An 18,034-nucleotide genomic window follows, 5' to 3' on the forward strand; every position below is an offset into this window, starting at 1 on the left:
CGTTCTCATATGTTTTCTTCGTTCTTCTTCTTCTTCTTGTTCCTCTTCTTGTTCTTCTTCTTCTTGTTCTTCTTCTCCTTCTCCTCCTCCTCCTCCTCCTCCTCCTCCTCCTCCTCCTCCTCCTCCTCCTCCTCCTCCTCCTCCTCCTCCTCCTCCTCCTCCTCCTCCTCCTCCTCCTCCAAACCACACATCAACATAAACACACAAATCTGACATTTCCTGGTTTTCACTTAATTCTTCATGATAAGCTTCTTACCTTTATCTGTCCAAAGACCCTTCCTTGAAATTCTGTTTCTCCTCACTTGTAATTACCTTGCGCGCAGGTGTGTTAATTGCTGCCTTTTGCTTTAGAGGAAGAGGGGAAAACGTGGAGAAAGAAGATGAAGAGGAGGAGGAGGAGGAGGAATGACAAATTACTCGTATAATGTGTACGTGTGTTTATCATATTTTTCTCTCTTTCTTTTCTTCTCTCTTTCTTTTCTTTTTGTACACTTTTCTTGATCTTGTTTATATTCCTTCTTTTATATATAGGGCATCATATGATCTCCCTTTTGTGTCTTCCACTTATAATTGATAAGTTTTTTTTCTACCTTTTTTTTTCTTTACGTTTTGTTTTGTGATACTTGTGTTGTTTTGCGAAAAGCGTCAGGCATATGAAAGGTTCTCTCTCTCTCTCTCTCTCTCTCTCTCTCTCTCTCTCTCTCTCTCTCTCTCTCTCTCTCTCTCTCTCTCTCTCTCTCTCTCTCTCTCTCTCTCTCTCTCTCTCTCTCTCTCTCTCTCTCTCTCTCTCTCTCTCTCTCTCTCTCTCTCTCCAGCAGCTGATTAGCACATCAAGGTGAATTTTTACCTGTGCCTCACGCCCACACATCTCATTAGTTACCTGTCCGTCTTATGCTCTCACAATATCCTCCTCCTCCTCCTCCTCCTCCTCCTCCTCCTCCTCCTCCTCCTCCTCCTCCTCCTCCTCTTCACTTCTTCCTCTTCCTCCTCACTTTCATTCATTCTCACCTTTGAACCGTAGCGATTTTTTACCTGGCGAATGTGACGCGTCCTTAAAAATACAGCTCCTCCTCCTCCTCCTCCTCCTCCTCCTGTCCTGCTACCCTCCCGTAATGAGACGAGGAGCAAAACACGTCGCCGGGATGAATTTTGGAGCTTTCTGACTATTATTGCATACTCCGTGGCATGGAAAACACGTCATGACATTTTGTGAGAGAGGATCCACTGCTTATGAAGTGTTTCTGAAGCTAATCCCTCCACTAGTTAGATATCTTTTCATACAGGGTTTGCTTCGTATATTCTGATGGATTTTTTGCAGCTTCCCTTATTTCTTTTTCGTTTTCCTTTTATTATTAACTAAATGCGTACATAGTTTTTCATGCAGGGACAGCCGCGTGTATTCCTGATGGCTTGTTGTGGCTATTCTTATTTGTTTTATGTTCTTTTGTTCTTATTCACCAAATACGTCTGTTTTCAATTAATGCTTCAACTATCATAACCTAACTCACCATCATACAATACTTAAACTTTCATAACCTAACTCACTACATTCGTCTGTCATCACACAACACTTACATCACAAACGAACTCGCCTCCATCACATTTCCTTCCTAGTGAGTGCATTTAGTTGTACCTCTTCGTCTTCCTGTAGCTCATCTTCGTCCTGTAAAGATGCTGTGTCTCGCAAGGTCGATTCATCAGGCAAGTCTTTGATGCTTCGGGTGGATGTGAAACCGAAAATCCTCAAAGATGTGCTAACCTAACCTAACCCAATGTATCTTAACCTAACCTAACCTATCTTAACCTAACCTAACGTATCCTAACCTAACCTAACCTAACCTAACCTAACTTAACCTAACCCAATGTATCTTAACCTAACCTAACCTATCTTAACCTAACCTAACGTATCCTAACCTAACCTAACCTAACCTAACCTAACCTAACCCAATGTATCTTAACCTAACCTAACCTATCTTAACTTAACCTAACGTATCCTAACCTAACCTAACCTAACGTATCGTAACCTAACCTAACTTAACGTATCCTAACCTAACCTAATCTAACGTAACCTAACGTATCCTAACCTAACCTAATCTAACTAACCTAACTTAACCTAACTAACCTAACTTAACGTATGCTAACCTAACCTAACGTATCCTAACCTAACCTAACCTAACGTATCGTAACCTAACCTAACTTAACGTATCCTAACCTAACATAATCTAACGTAACCTAACGTATCCTAACCTAACCTAATCTAACTAACCTAACTTAACCTAACTAACCTAACTTAACGTATGCTAACCTAACCTAACGTAACGTAACCGAACTAAAGGCTGACTTAACTAATCTTCCAGTTCTTCCATTCCTTCTAAATGAGAAGGAGCTAATAGAAACGTGAAAATAATTGACAGATAAGGAAAGAAAAGGAAAAGGAAAGAAGAATGTGTAATAAAGGACATGATTTTCCTTTTCCCCTCTGGTTGATGCGAGCTGAAGGGAAAGTAGGAAAAGTGATAAACGTGAAAGAAAGAAGTGATGATAACTATAATAGATAAGGAAGTAGAATGACAGAAGGACGTGTAATAAAAGGACACGATATTTTTTTCCTTCAGTTTAAGATGAAAGAAAAACTATGAAAAGTGATAGAAGTGATAATGACAACTAGATAAGGAAAGACAAGGATGTGTAATAGAGCATATTTTTTTCCTGGTTGAGCCGAACTGAAAGGAAGGTAGATAAAAGTGGACAAGAGAAGAATGAACGTATGGTGGTGAAGTTAATGAAGTGAAGTGTGATAGACGGAGAGATGAGGTGCGTGAAGCGTAGTAAGAGCTGAAAATATGATACTTGTATGAATGGCGATGTGCTGTATTAAAGAGAAGGTGTGCTTAAAGAGAGAGAGAGAGAGAGAGAGAGAGAGAGAGAGAGAGAGAGAGAGAGAGAGAGAGAGAGAGAGAGAGAGAGAGAGAGAGAGAGAGAGAGAGAGAGAGAATATGCGGATGCTAACATTTAATTCATACATTCGTTATGCAAAACTTGAGTAAATAGTTTTTATCTTTTATTTTATTTTTGCGTTGATTCGTGTGCTTTGATCTGACGAGAGAGAGAGAGAGAGAGAGAGAGAGAGAGAGAGAGAGAGAGAGAGAGAGAGAGAGAGAGAGAGAGAGAGAGAGAGAGAGACTTATCTTCCTTCAGATACCTCGGTTTTATGTTATGTTCACTAAAACCACTGAAAAAAAAAAATGTTATGAATTATTTTGTTCTGTAACATGAAGATTTTGCCCAACAATGTGCTAACCTAACTTAACTACATGCTAACATAATCTAACCTTACCGAACCTAACCAAACCTAACTTAACCTAACCAAACTTAACCTAACCTAACCAAACCTAACCTAACCAAACCTAACTTAACCTAACCTAACTAAACTTAACCAAACCTAGCCGAACCTAACTTAACCTAACCTAACCAAACAACTTAACCTAACCTAACCTAGCCGAACTACATACTAACCTAACCAAACCTTGCAATTCTTCCATTCCTTCTAATTGAATCACATCTTATTTCATCCTTCCAGTCTATTCAGTGTTGCCAATTCCATCATATTCATTTCACCCTTACAGTTCTTTAATTTCGTCATGTATACTTCACTCCTCCAGTTCATTCCAGTTCTAATTCCAGTTCATTCCAGTTCCAATTCCTGTTCATTCCAGTTCCAATTCTAGTTCATTCCAGTTCTAATTCCAGTTCCAGCTCTAATTCCAGTTCCTTCCAGCTCTAATTCCAGTTCATTCCAGTTCTAATTCAAGTTCATTCCAGTTCCAATTCCAGTTCCTTCCAGCTCAAATTCCAGTTCATTCCAGCTCTAATTCCTGTTCATTCCAGTTCTAATTCCAGTTTCAGTTCTCATTCCAGTTCATTCCAGTTCATTCCAGTCTTTTAATTTCATCATAAGCACTTCATTTTTCCGGTTCTTCCAGTCCTAATTTCATCATATTCCATCTTTCCATTCTTCCTGTTATTCATATCATTATCATCCCTCCAGTTCTCCTAGTTCCTAATTCCATCAAATCTATTTAATTATTCCAGTTCCAATTTCATCATATTTCAATTTTCCAGTTCTTCCAGTCGTAACTCCCTCATATTTCACCTGTTCAGTCTTTCCAGCTCCGCCGTTTCTGTAATATTCAGTTCTTCCACTCCTTTTAAGCCTGTCATATCCGTTCCATGCTTCCACTTTTGTCAATTCCATCATACTGTTTATTTTACCCCTCCAGTATTTTCCTTTTCTTATTCCACCATGTTTATTGCGTTCCAGTCCTTTCAGTCACAACATTTCATCATTCCGGTTGTAATTCTATCATTCATTTTTACTCTTACGGTCTTCTTTACTTCTTTATTTTTTTTTTCATTTATTATATTGTGAAGCTTCAGCCAAAAAGAATTTCTGTTTGTATTCTACAACGAACTGACAACAAAGTAATCTATCTTTCTATCTATCTGTCAGTCTATCCATCTATCTATCTATCTGTCTGTCTGTCTGTCTGTCTATTTAACTATCTATCTATCTACCCATCTGTCTATCCATCTATCTACCAATCTATCTATCTATCAATCTTATCATATTCATCCCTCAGCTTCTTCTAAGTAAGCGTCCCCCTTGAACTTGAGAGTCATCTGGCGGTGTAAAGTGAAGATGGTAGTGCTTGTGGTTAAGTGTTTACGTGTGTGTGGCAGCGGCAGCAAGAGGAAGATGAGGAGGAGGAAAATAGGGATGAGAAAATGAAAAGGAGAAATGCAGGAAATAATAAGTCCAACAATTGAGAAAGATGGAGAGGAAAGAAATGAAGATAAAAAGAGCGAACAGGAGATAGGAAGAGGAAGAGGAGGAAGAGGAGGAACAGGAAGAGGGGAAGCTGAATAGGTCTAATAATTGAACAGGATGGAGGGAGGGTAAGAGAGAGAGAGAGAGAGAGAGAGAGAGAGAGAGAGAGAGAGAGAGAGAGAGAGAGAGAGAGAGAGTAAAAATAACACAATAAGCTACAAAACAAAACAAGAGACAAATAACATCAAAAATAAAGAAAGAAAACTAAGCAATAAACAACAGGAAAACGAGGAGGAAAAGACTAAGAACAACAAACATAAAGAAGGAAAATAAAAAATAAAGGAAAAACAAATAAAAAAAAAACAATAGAGAAAGAAGGAAGACAAGAGGGAGAAAGAGAACTGAGAGAACTGGGCGTGACTTGAGGTAGAGAAAAGTGAGAGTGAGAGGCTGTGTGAGGGGAAGTGGGAGTTGACGTGTTGTTTTCGTTTTCTGTTCTTCATGGAGTGGGGGACTGAGTGACTTAAGGGTTATAGCACGTAGACTAAGACACCTATTATGACCCTTAGAGAGAGAGAGAGAGAGAGAGAAGAGGGGGGAGACGTACCACAAGCTGTGTTCTCTATCTCGTGTCATCAGTCTGTCAAATTCTGCAGAAAAAAAAAAAAAGGAAAATAGGAAAAAGAATACAAAAATCCACTAAAAATAGGAATAAACGGGAAAGTTATTAATGAAATGACGCTTCTATAAAATTTAAAATCTTTTCTTCTTTAATTTTTTTTCCTACTTTATTTTTGTTTTACTTAATTCATTTGCGTATTCTATTATTTTCATTATTATTATTTATTCATGTATATTATTCACTTATATTTATTTTATTTGTATTTTATTTTATTTTACTTTATTTTTACTTATTTAATCCCGTACGTTCCTCTATTTTATTTTTCTATTCATCTCTCTTGTTTTCCTGTACCTTCCTCCATTTGTCCCTTGAAAACCCCCATATCTTTCCTTCCCTAGAGATCTGTTCCATCTTTTTTGTGTTTTCCTCTCCCTCTCACTCTGCCTCTCTTTTTCATGACTGCAGTGTAGGGGAGAGAGCTGGGGAGAGCTGGCCTGGGGTGGGGTGGGTGGGGGGTGTGTTGTCACTTTTCTGTCCTGTTATACTCGTAGGAAATATCAATAAAGGTGTAGTTCCAGCCAGACAGGTGATCTTGTTATGTCTCATGGGTACTGTCTTGTGCTTTGTTCTCTTGTTCTTTGTGTTCTTGTGTGTTGTCTTGTTTTTCTTGTTCTTCCTCTAGTGTTTTTTTTTTTTTTGTGTTCTTGTGTGTTGTCTCGTTCTTCTTGTTCTTCCTCTTGTTCCGGTGTTCTCTTGCTTCCTAGTGTTATTTGTTCTTGTTCTTCTTTCTCCTCGTTCTTATTTTTAGTCTCATCATCATCAATATTCTTATCCTCATCGTCGCTTTCCATCTTTCTCTTACTACTACTACTACTACTACTACTACGAATAATAATAATAATAATGATAATTATAATAACAATAATAATGATAATGATAATAATAATAGTAGTAACAGTAGTAGTAGTAGTAGTAGTAGTAGTAGTAGTAGTAGTAGTAGTAGTAATAGTAATAGTAGGAACAGTAGTAGTAGTAGTAGTAGTAGTAGTAGTAGTAGTAGTAGTAGTCGTAGTAGTAGTTGAAGCAGTAATAGTAATAGTAGCAGCAATAATTTTCTCTAACAAAAAAGAACAACAATTACTACTACTACTACTATTACCACCACTACCACCACTACCACCACCACCACCACCACCGCCACTGCACCTTTACAACGCAGTGTAATCCTCTTTGCTCTTCGCCGCAGCTTTGGGTGACGCCCTTTGATATGTTTTGTCCCTGGTGCCTTGGGGGGCGTGCGCTGAGGCTGCCGGGGATGGGTGGCCCGCTGGCAGCCCTGGGGATCGTGGGGCTTAAGGGACTGGTTCAATAAATCCCTCTCTACCCCCCATAATTCCCCCTTCCCCCTTCCCACCTGTAGGTCTCGGTCTGGGCAAAGGAATCTGAAGTCAAGAGCACTGTGAACTGAGGCTCCTTTCACACGACGCCACCAGTGACCTCAATGTGAAGGGTCGAGTAACAGGTGACCGCCACCGACTCGTGCTGTCCCTTCTCAAGCTTGTCGGTGGAAAGAATGGCGTCAAAGGAGGAGCTGCTTCTCTTTACTTTGCTGAGCAGGAAAAAGAAACTCTCGAAAGGCAACACTTGTCCATCAGATGATATTGTCCGGAATAGACAGATGCCTGTATTCTGAATCGCCTTTTTCTCCAACCACGGTTATTTTCCAAGGCCACAGAATGATTAGCCGGGTTCTCAACGGTGTTTCTGCTCTTAATAATATAAAAGTTTCGTTAGTCTGTCGTTAATGCCATAAAAACATCCTTAAAAATCCGTGTAACTTCAACTAGAGTCTTGGGAATGTAATGAAGGTACAGCGTGCCAGTGTTTCAGAATAGGTCCATAGTAAATTTACTGCCATCTGACGGTCGTACGCAGAATTAAAATAGAGAACGGGTGGCTTTATGCGTGACTCACTCATTTATGGTGTTTGTAATTTTATTTCTCTTTCTCTTTACTTTATTATTTATTGCTATTTTGAATACCCTTCGCTACAAACTCAGAATAAATACATAGGATTAAACACACCAAAAAAGTCCTGTATAGTGTTTTCAATTGAGTATCCCTCGTACAGGCTCCTCATGAGCACAGAGGACTAACCCACCCCTCCTCCTCCCTCCAGAACAAGGCTCCCTCACCATCCTCCGGCGCTCCAGCAGCAGGACTCTGAGTGGCCGTGGCCCACGGAACTCCTCCCAGAGCGATGTGGACGCAGCAGACGCCGTGGACCTGCTGCAGGATGCCCTCCCCGCAGTGGACACGCCGGAATCCTGCGAGAAGGCCGCGCTCAGGTAATTAATTGTGCTCTTCGTCAGGTGTATTCGTTACCTGGGAATTGTTTTGCTTGGTTTTTCAAGTTTTTATGTTCTTCAGGTACTTCTACAGATGAAAGGTTGTCTACAGGTTACATCACAGATACTTCTGGTAAGAGCTCTGTTACAGGTATTTCTACAGGTGGAAATTTATTCACAGATAATAATACTATAGGTAAAATTTTATCTACAGGTAATATTACAGGTTCTTCTACAGGTAAAAACCCATCCATATACAGGTAATATTTCTACTTTTACAGGTATTATTGCATATACTTCTACAATTTAAGTTCATTACATTACAGGTGCGACCACAGATAAAAAAAAATAAATACAAAAAAAAACACTTGCCACAACAGGTGTATAATTCTACAAGTAAAAACTGACTAGGTTCTACAGGTAATGGTACAATGTGATGCTTCAGGTAATTGTTCCCCAGGCGTTCCCACTCACGTGCTTTCTTCACTTCAAAAATGATTTAGCTTAATTTTTAAAAACTCATTAAATACACTGTCGTTTTAATCATTATTCTTTGGCTGATCCTCAGAACTAATTAACTCTTGAACTGAAACTCTACTAATCTCTCTCTCTCTCTCTCTCTCTCTCTCTCTCTCTCTCTCTCTCTCTCTCTCTCTCTCTCTCTCTCTGACTGACGGGAAAAATTTTGGGAGAGGAAAAATTAAGGAGGAAACGAGATGATCTTGTTACTCTCCAACGCCTCACTTCCTCTCACTTCCTCTCCTCTAAGCATCAATAGGAATTACACTGATCCTGTTATTCAGTGTCGTGTACTCACCTTCCTTCCTGCTTGCCCTCCTGCTTTCCTTCTTTCCTTCCTGCCTGTCTTCCTTCCTTCCTTCCTTCCTTCCTTCCTTCCTTCCTTCCTTCCTTCCTTCCTTCCTTCTTTCAGAGTCACTTAGGGCAGCTGTTTCACGATTTTTTAGTGTTTACTCTGGTACGTCTGTAAATCAATGCGTTATGAAGAAACTTAACAGATGGTTGGGTTAGTTATTGTTGATGTTCTTATTCTTTTCGTTCCTTCTCCTCCTCCTCCTCCTCCTCTTCCTCCTCCTCCTCCTTTAAGTGAATATTTTATGAAGCAACACAGTAAATGGTAGTTCTTTTTTCTTGTTCTTGTTTTTTTCTTGTTGCAGTTGTTCTTGTTCTTCCTCTTCTAGTAGTAGTAGCTAGTTAGAAGTTCCCAAACAACCTTGCAGTCATATTTTTTTTTTTTTTTATCGTCTTAGTTAATTGGTTGGTTAGACTTATTTCTCAAACACCCTTGCAAGGACTTAAAGATCAGTTGTTTAGTTATCTTCCGCCTCCTCCTTCGACTCCTGTTTCAACTACTACTACTACTACTGCTACTACAAATACGACTCCCACTATTAAAATTACTACTGCTACGACTACGGCTCCTATTAAAATTGCTACAACAATAATTACTATTACTACTACTACTACTACTACTACTACAGGTGCATGCTAATCAATTTCTCCCCTTCCCCATCCCCCAGGTTACGTGCCCTGCTGCGCCACCTGCAGGAGGGCGAGGTGGCGGTGGGGGTGTTACAGAAGAACCTGCAGTACGCCGCTGATGTGCTTGACTCAATATATGTGGAGGAAACGAAGTGCGTATCTTTCTAACTTTTCCTCTCATTCCTTATTTTCCTGCGTGATTTTCCTCTCGCCTTATTTTCCTGCAAATTTTTCTTCCGTCTTATTTTTTTTTTTTCTCAGTGATTTTCCTTCGTAATTTTCCTCCCTTGTCTGTTGTTTTCCTTCTTCTTGACTTGTTTTTTCCTCCAGTTTTCCTCCCTGGTATTATTTTCCTCTGGCTTTCCTCCCTTGCCTTGTTTTTTTTTTCTCCGTAACTTTTTTCCTTTGCCTTCTTTTCCTTCACAACTTTCTTCCCTTTTGTCTTATTTTCCTGCAGATTTTCCTCCCCTGTTTTATTTTCCTCTGATTTTTCTTCGTTACTTTCCTCCCTTGTCTTATTTTCCTTCCTCTTGCCTTACTTTTTCCTTTAACTTTCCTCCTTTGTCTTGTTTTCCTCTAACTTTCCTCCGTTGTCTCATTTTCCTCCATAATTTTCCTCTATTGCTATGTTTTTCTTCCAAAATTTTCCTTTTTCTGACTTTCCTCTCTCGCTCTTCCGTATCTTGTCTTTTCTTTCCTTCCCTTCTTACTTTCCTCCAATTTCCTTCACAAGTTTCCTCCCTTGGGTTACTTTCCTCCAAAACTTTCCTCCCTCTTGACTCCTTCCCTTCCTTGTCTTATTTTCCTTCCTTTGTCTTAATTTTCCTTCAAACTTTCCTCCTTTCCCTTCTTTTCTTCCCTAAACTTTTTCCTTTCTCTCTCTCTCTCTCTCTCTCTCTCTCTCTCTCTCTCTCTCTCTCTCTCTCTCTCTCTCTCTCTCTCTCTCTCTCTCTCTCTCTCTCTCTCTCTCTCTCTCTCCTTTTACAATTGCGTCTTTTTTGCCCTCTCCTTTCTTTTCCTCCACTTGTACTTTCCTCCTCCTTTTCCTCCTCCTCCTCCTCCTCCTCCTCCTCCTCCTCCTCCTCCTCCTCCCTAAACAATCCCTCTCTCTTTTTCTTTTTCTTTCCTCATCTATTATTTTCTTCTCTTTTTTTATATACTTCCTTGTCTTTTTCTTCTTCTCTTCTTTATCCTCCTCCTACTCCTTCTCCTCCTTCTGTTCCACCAAATTATTATTCTCGTCTTTCCTTCTTTCCCTTTTTTTAGCATAAGTGTGAGAAAGAGAATGTTTCTACGTAACTTGTGAAGAGTGAATGGTTTTTCCTCCTCCTCCTCCTCCTCCTCCTCCTCCTCCTCCTCCTCCTCCTCCTCCTCCTCCTCACACCTTTGCTTACTTGATCTGTAATTTAAGTGCTGCTTAAAAAAATGTACAGGAACCTTCGTGAGTCTTCCTCCTCCTCCTCCTCCTCCTCCTCCTCCTCCTCCTCCTCCTCCTCCTCCTCCTCCTCCTCCATGACTCTTCACGCCTCCTTACCTCCTCCCTACTTTGTATTCTCTCTCTCTCTCTCTCTCTCTCTCTCTCTCTCTCTCTCTCTCTCTCTCTCTCTCTCTCTCTCTCTCTCTCTCTCAGGCATGTGCTGTATATACTCGTTATCCCCCCTAACCCCCCTCTTGTTCCCCCCATCTTCCTTGTGACTTGTGCGTGCGTGTGTTTGTTTCTTGTTGTCTGTCTGTCTGTCTGTCTGTCTGTCTGTCTGTCTGTATTTACTATATAGTCCTGATTTGGTCTCAGGTGTTTGTTCGTTTGTTTGTTTGTTTGTTTGTCTCGTTTCTTTTGTTTTGTTTGTTTGTCTCGTGTTTCATTTTTTTTTTCGTTCTGTGACTTGTCTCCGTTTTCTGTTTCGTGTTCTCCCCTTTTTTTCAGTAACGTGTATTTTTTTTTTTTTTACGTATTCACATTATATATACACGTGTACACTCTTTAATTCAGCGTGTGTGCGTGTGTGCAGGTTGATTATTCACGCTTCTCGTGTGTGTGTGTGTGTGTGTGTGTGTGTGTGTGTGTGTGTTGAGGGAAGACATCACTAATTTGTACGTAAATGCATGAAAGGCGTTCACAGCAGACTAAAGGATAGGAGAAATGAACCTTGTGATGTGTAGAGGTGGTGGTGGTGGTGGTGGTGATGGTGGTGGTGGTGGTGGTGGTGGTGGTGGTGGTGGTGGCGGGAGAAATAATAGTGATAGTAATAGTAAGAAAGAAAAGAAAAGAATAGATGGATAGAAAGGAAGAGGAGTAAGAGGAGGCGGAAAATTAGGAGAGAGAGAGAGAGAGAGAGAGAGAGAGAGAGAGAGAGAGAGAGAGAGAGAGAGAGAGAGAGAGAGAGAGAGAGAGAGAGAGAGAATATATGAGGTAAGGACTCGATTATCTCTCCCTCCCTTCCTCCCTCCCTCCTCCCCTCTCTTCTTTCCTTCCTCTCTCCTTCTCTCCTTCCTTTCCTCCCTCTCCCTTCCCTCCCTCTCTGACCTATTTCTCCCTTTCTGGCGGCGGAATCTTCCCCCCCCTACCCCAACGAGAGAGAGAGAGAGAGAGAGAGAGAGAGAGAGAGAGAGAGAGAGAGAGAGAGAGAGAGAGAGAGAGAGAGATAAACCCTCTTGGTAGAGTTGGCCAGATGACAGTGTTCATAACTCACGCAGGAGACGCAGAAGGAGTGATGAGCAGGTGTGACTTAATCAGGTGTGTTGCAGAGTTGTCAGGTGTGCATCAGAGGGAACAGGTGTGGAATGCGTGGGGGTGAAGGTTTGGATAGACAGATGTGGAGGAATTGGGTTGGTTAGTGTGTGTGGGGAGAAATGGGAAGTTTGGGTGAATGTGGTGATGGGAAGGAAAGAAAAGGGGAGATTAAAATGTAGAGAAAGTATTTAATGACTTTTTTTCTTTTTAGAGGGAAATGTTTAGAAATTTAGATGAAGATGAGGGAAATAGGGAATGAATGAGAAGCATTACACACACACACACACACACACACACACACACACACACACACACACACACACACACACACACACACACACACACAGCTAGGTAAGTAGGCAGGTATTACATATTTCTTCTTTCTGCTAGTTATTGTACAAACCTTACATTTCTTATTATTACTTTCTTATTGTTACATATTACTATTACTCTCTTACTTTGTACTATTATTTAATGGTATATTTTTGCCATTTAACCTTTTTTTTCTCAGTATCACATTCCGTTTCACTACTACTACTACTACTACTACTACTACAAACACCATTGACTCCTTTCACTACTAATACTACTCCTACCACCACCATCACCACCACCACCACTAATACAAACATTCCAACGACTTTCATATAGACACACCAAACCTTCGTAAAATAAGATAAGCTTCAGTAATCTTGATGCAGACTGGAAAACATGATCAGGCTGGCATCTCGAAGCTTACACATCCTCAGATAAAACACAGAAATGGCGTTTCGTGGCGCAGTGCCAAGTTGGTGGTGTTTCGCTCAGCCCCTCCACAATGTCCTCCTCCTCTTCGTAAGCCTTTCACTACTTTAATCGCACTTCTCCTTAATTACTAACAACTATGAGACATCTTTCCTTGTTCGACACCCGCCTCCATTGTATTGGTTAGAAATTGCTAAATGTACTCTCTCTCTCTCTCTCTCTCTCTCTCTCTCTCTCTCTCTCTCTCTCTCTCTCTCTCTCTTTACCCGTTCTTTCTTGTAGATGCTTATTAAAGACTGAATACATTGCTTTTACTGAATTATCGGTTATCACAGTGAGAGGTTTAGCTTAGTCCACTCTGACGCAACACACACACACACACACACACACACACACACACACACACACACACACACACACACACACACTCCGGTTTTATTTATGTAGTTGAATATCCTTAACTGTGATTCATGTATTGTTTGTCTTCCTCTTCCTTCTTCCCTCCCTCTTGTGAGTTACTTCACTGTCTTCCCTCCTCCTCCTCCTCCTCCTCCTCCTCCTCCTCCTCCTCCTCCTCCTCCTCCTCCTCCTCCTCCTCCCCCTTATCCTCTTTCTCCTCTTCCTCTTCTTCATTTTCCTCCCTACAATCCCAACTTTGGTTTCCCAGTGAAATACAAAGTTTATCATGTAAGTCTCTCTCTCTCTCTCTCTCTCTCTCTCTCTCTCTCTCTCTCTCTCTCTCTCTCTCTCTCTCTCTCTCTCTCTCTCTCTCTCTCTCTCGTGGGACAGAGACTTAGAGTTATCTCATCACGTGGCATTTGGTGGTAAGTTTTCTGTCATGGTTTTTATGGGTAACTTTTTCAAATCTCCCTCTTTTGCATGTGGTCGGTAATCTTAACTCTATACATATATTATAAAGAGTATTAAAATGCAAGATTATGCACCAATATTTTTTTTTTTTTTTAACTCATCCTTCCAAATGTTTCCCGCCCTTTCTTCTCCACTCTTGCCCACGTGTTTCTCTAAAATGCGAGATGGAAATTTCTTGCGTTTTCTTCTTCCACCTTTTTCACTTTTTTTTTCTTTTTGAATGTGTGATATTTTGAGTGTTTTGGTGTGATGATTATTATTATTATTATTATTTATTTATTTATTTTTTTTTTTTTACTTTTTCTAGTCCTTTTTAAAGTGGGTTATTTCTTTTTCCATGATTTTTTTTTTTTTTGATGATTAGAGTTAATGTTATTGTTGTTTAATTGTTTGGTATCTTTTTCACTGTTTTTTTTGGTGTCAGTTTGGCAACTATTCCTGTTATTTGTTCTTTTCATCCTTAAATCGTAAAGTTAGTCTCGTTTTCATGTTTTTGTTTTACACTTTTTTTTTTTATCTTTTACCTTTCATTATTGTTAAGCCAAAATTATGTCTACTTACTTTCCTTAAAATTACCATAGTTTTTTGTCTTGTTTTCACTTAGTTTAGTTTTCTTTTAATTTTTTATTTAGTCATATCTGTTTACTTTCCTTGAATTACTATTGTTTTCACACCTTATTTACACTTTTATTTTTTTCCTTTAACTTTCCTTTTCATTAAGCCTTAAAATCACTATTGTTTTCATGTCTTCTTTACACTTTTTTTCCTTCTTTTTTTTTCATTAAACCAAAGTTATGTCTGCTTACTTTCGTGTCTTTAATGCTTGCCACTTGATTTCACTCATTAACTGGTAATCTTGGCCTCCCCTCGTGTGCTAAGGTGCGGGGCATACCTTTCATGAACCCCCCTTCAATTTAAAGTACGTATCCCTTGTTTAAATGTTACGTTCTCTTATTCGTGTACCGCATTTGCTATTTGTTGTTGTTTTTTATACGTTTTACGTAATCTACTATTCTGTTTTCTTTCATATTACTTTCATTTCTCTGTTTCTTTATCTAGTTTTCTCTCTGTTCTCTTTGGCTTTGTTTTTCCTTTTCTTATCTTTGTTTTTTTTTTTGTCATTCTCTCTCTCTCTCTCTCTCTCTCTCTCTCTCTCTCTCTCTCTCTCTCTCTCTCTCTCTCTCTCTCTCTCTCTCTCTCTCTCTCTCTCTCTCTGCAATAAGCACCCGCTATGTAGAAGTAATTTTGCAATTTGTAAATAATGGAATTGCAAGCTTTTTTGGGTATCTTGTTTCCAAACGAGTACTCTCTCTCTCTCTCTCTCTCTCTCTCTCTCTCTCTCTCTCTCTCTCTCTCTCTCTCTCTCTCTCTCTCTCTCTCACCTGATTTTTTACTGATAAGTCACCTATGAACATCAAATTATCTTGTCCATGGCTTCCTCTCACCTTGTCTTGACTGATTCACCTGTAACACCTGCTCTTGATGATCTCACCTGCCTCTTAATTAGCTCTCACTTTGCCCCTACCTTTAATATTCTCACCTGAACTGAATTACCTCTTAATTGCCTCTTACTCTCCGTGTCCCCTCATAGCTCTTCTTCACCTGCTCGACCCTTGCCTCCTGCTGCTGCTGCTGCTGTCACTTCCTCTCTTCAGCAGGTCTGAGACGACGAAGGATCGAGCTATTACCATCAGCCTGGGACCCCCCACCAAGAAGGGGCGTCGACCCCCCTCTCCGCCGTCGCTCTTGCCTCCAGGTTAAAAAAAAGAGAGAGAACATACATACACATGAACACGTATTGCCTATAAAGTTGTCGGTTGTGTTTTTACGGATTTTTCACTTAGTTTTGGTCTGGCAGATGAGATTGTATTGATTTTTTGGTATTTAACGTTGTATTTTTCATTCCTATACACGTCACTATCTTTGCAATGTGCTATTTTTAACCTAACCTAACGAATGATCATCGAACTCACCACTATCAAGACGTGTATTATAATTGCAAAAGTAATGACACCTATAGCAATAAAATCTACAACATTATCTACCAAACATACTGAAGTCACGTGTGCCAGATTAGGACACGTGCATTTCTGTAATCAAAACCGAAATACCCAATTGAGTTCAAACCACCAGCCCTTCGATCCTGCCCCGTAATGACACGCAGACACACACTGACCCCGTGAGGAAGACTAACATAGTAACCCCTTCAAGTCCCTTCGTGATGCCGTTTTCTTTAGCAAGAGCAACTCGTGAATGTCTAGCGGGGAGCCTCCTTTTCTAGTCCTCCCAGTGATTTTTTAACGTAGAAAATGTAAAGAATTTAGTGTAATAGAATCTTTATGACCACTTCCTGTACTTTCACGTATATAAATGAAACTTACCACTGGCTGATTTAAGTGTAAAGTAGCAGAACTCCCACTCATATTCCCAGTATTGTATTAATGTACCCTTGATAAGATTTGGGTGACGTCAGTAGGACAAAACATCTAAAGTAGCACAAAAAGATTAAAATGAACACCTCTTTATTGTTGTAATGTACCAGAACAACCACTGATATTCCCAGACGTTCTTTAATAGATTAATGTACCCTTGATAAGATTTGGGTGACATCAGTAGGACAAAAACAAAGTAGCACAAAAAAAATATATATTAAATGACTACCTCTTTATTGTTGTAATGTACCAGAACAACCACTAATATTCTCAAATTCCCCGTAGTATATTCATGTACCCGTGAGCATACTGAGGTCACGGGGACAGAAAATGACACATGGTAAAAAACATTAAACGAGTACATACTTGTTATAATGGACCATAAATCTAATATTCCTAAATGTCCCATAATATAACAGACCTCTGATGTGCTACCCTTGATCAGACTCGGCTTACGTTAACAAGTAGAAGACACTCAGTACGAGTATATAAATTTAAACCAGTACCTCCTTACGCAGCGCCGAGTGAACCAAAACAACTCCAGTGCTTAAAACATACAGTCACTCAATTAAGTGTGTACTGGGGATTCACTGACTGCCCTTCCCCCTCCCATCTTGCCTTGCCTACTTGGTGGTAGCATAAAGAAGTGGCGTAGTTCCATAGACGAGAGACATAATAGTAAAAAGATGATCTAGTTTTCCTTTCCCATATGGTATCATAGTTTCCCTTACCGAAGAAGAAAGAAAATGCTGTAAAAAGCACCGTTTCTTCTCTTACTTTTTGAAATAGTGTAGTTTTTTTCCCCCTTCCCATTTTTTTTTTCTTTAATATTTAGATCCCTTTACTTAAACTTCCCGTGTTTAAGAGAGGATTACGTTTTTAAGTTTCCTTTCCTCCCTTTGAAAGAGTTACCATAATAAATCGATCGTTTATTTGAAGGGATAAAGGATGTCATTTTCCGTTCCCTGTGCGAAATTAAATAGATTTTTGGTTACCAGTTAAAAAAAAAAAAAAAAAGGACACAGACAATTATATTTACATTTTTAAGAACACATAAGCAAATACTAGAAAAGAAAATAACGCTAATAAATACAAACCAAAATATTAATAATAATAATAACAATAATGATAATAATAATAATAATAATAATAATAATAATAATAATAATAATAATAATAATAATAATAATAATAATAATAATAAACAAGAACAAGTACACCTAATTAAACCTGTAATTGCAACCGGGGTAATTAAGCACTAATCACCTGAAATGAGGGAGACTTACACGGGCGCCACTTCACCTCAATTACCTGTAGTCATTAGCGGGAATCATTAGGCAGACAAAACAAGTCTGTCCTGCCTGAAAAAGAGAGAGAGAGAGAGAGAGAGAGAGAGAGAGAGAGAGAGAGAGAGAGAGAGAGAGAGAGAGAGAGAGAGGTAAGGTTTATGATTGTAAGGTGAGGTTAGGGTAAGTTAGGTTAGTTGAAATAAAATTAACAATATGATAGATGATTTTAGGTTAGATAAGGTGAGATTAAGTGAAGATAAATTAGGTTAGGTTAGGTTAGGTTAGGTTAGGTTAGATTGGGTTGGTTAGGTGAGGTAGGGTTAAGTTAAGTTAGGTCTGGTTTAGTTAGGATAAGTTATATGAATCATGTTAGATTGTATTAGATTACGCAAACTAAAAATATGATAGGTGATGTTAGATTAGGTTAAACTAAAAACAAGATAGTTAGGTTAAGTTACATTAGGTGTGAGGTTAAACTAAGAAAACGGTAAGTGATGTTAGGTTATTGAAGTGTGTGTGTGTGTGTATGTGTGTGTGTGCGTGCGTGTGTGTGTCGCGAAGGCAGGAAGGAAGCAATTTACCAGTTTCTAATACCCTGTCATTAACGTTCCTAATCCCAAACTAATTCGAGTCTCATTAAGCGACTAATTACTCTTGTCCGAACTTCCTC

General features: G+C 39.5%; 1 protein-coding gene across 4 annotated transcripts in view; it reads left to right on the plus strand.

Moving 5' to 3' along the window:
- Nucleotides 1-18,034, plus strand: part of LOC135113617 (dual specificity calcium/calmodulin-dependent 3',5'-cyclic nucleotide phosphodiesterase 1A-like) — a 189,166-nt gene that overhangs the window by 140,332 nt on the left and 30,800 nt on the right. For all 4 annotated transcript variants that reach the window (XM_064028984.1, XM_064028985.1, XM_064028986.1 and 1 more), the window contains exons 4-5: nt 7,630-7,798; nt 9,337-9,450. In XM_064028984.1, coding sequence (XP_063885054.1) covers nt 7,630-7,798; nt 9,337-9,450 — 283 coding nt within the window. The remainder of the gene's footprint in view (nt 1-7,629; nt 7,799-9,336; nt 9,451-18,034) is intronic.

Source organism: Scylla paramamosain, chromosome 26 (assembly GCF_035594125.1).
Source record: "Scylla paramamosain isolate STU-SP2022 chromosome 26, ASM3559412v1, whole genome shotgun sequence".
In the NCBI taxonomy this organism is placed as follows: Eukaryota; Metazoa; Arthropoda; class Malacostraca; order Decapoda; family Portunidae; genus Scylla; species Scylla paramamosain.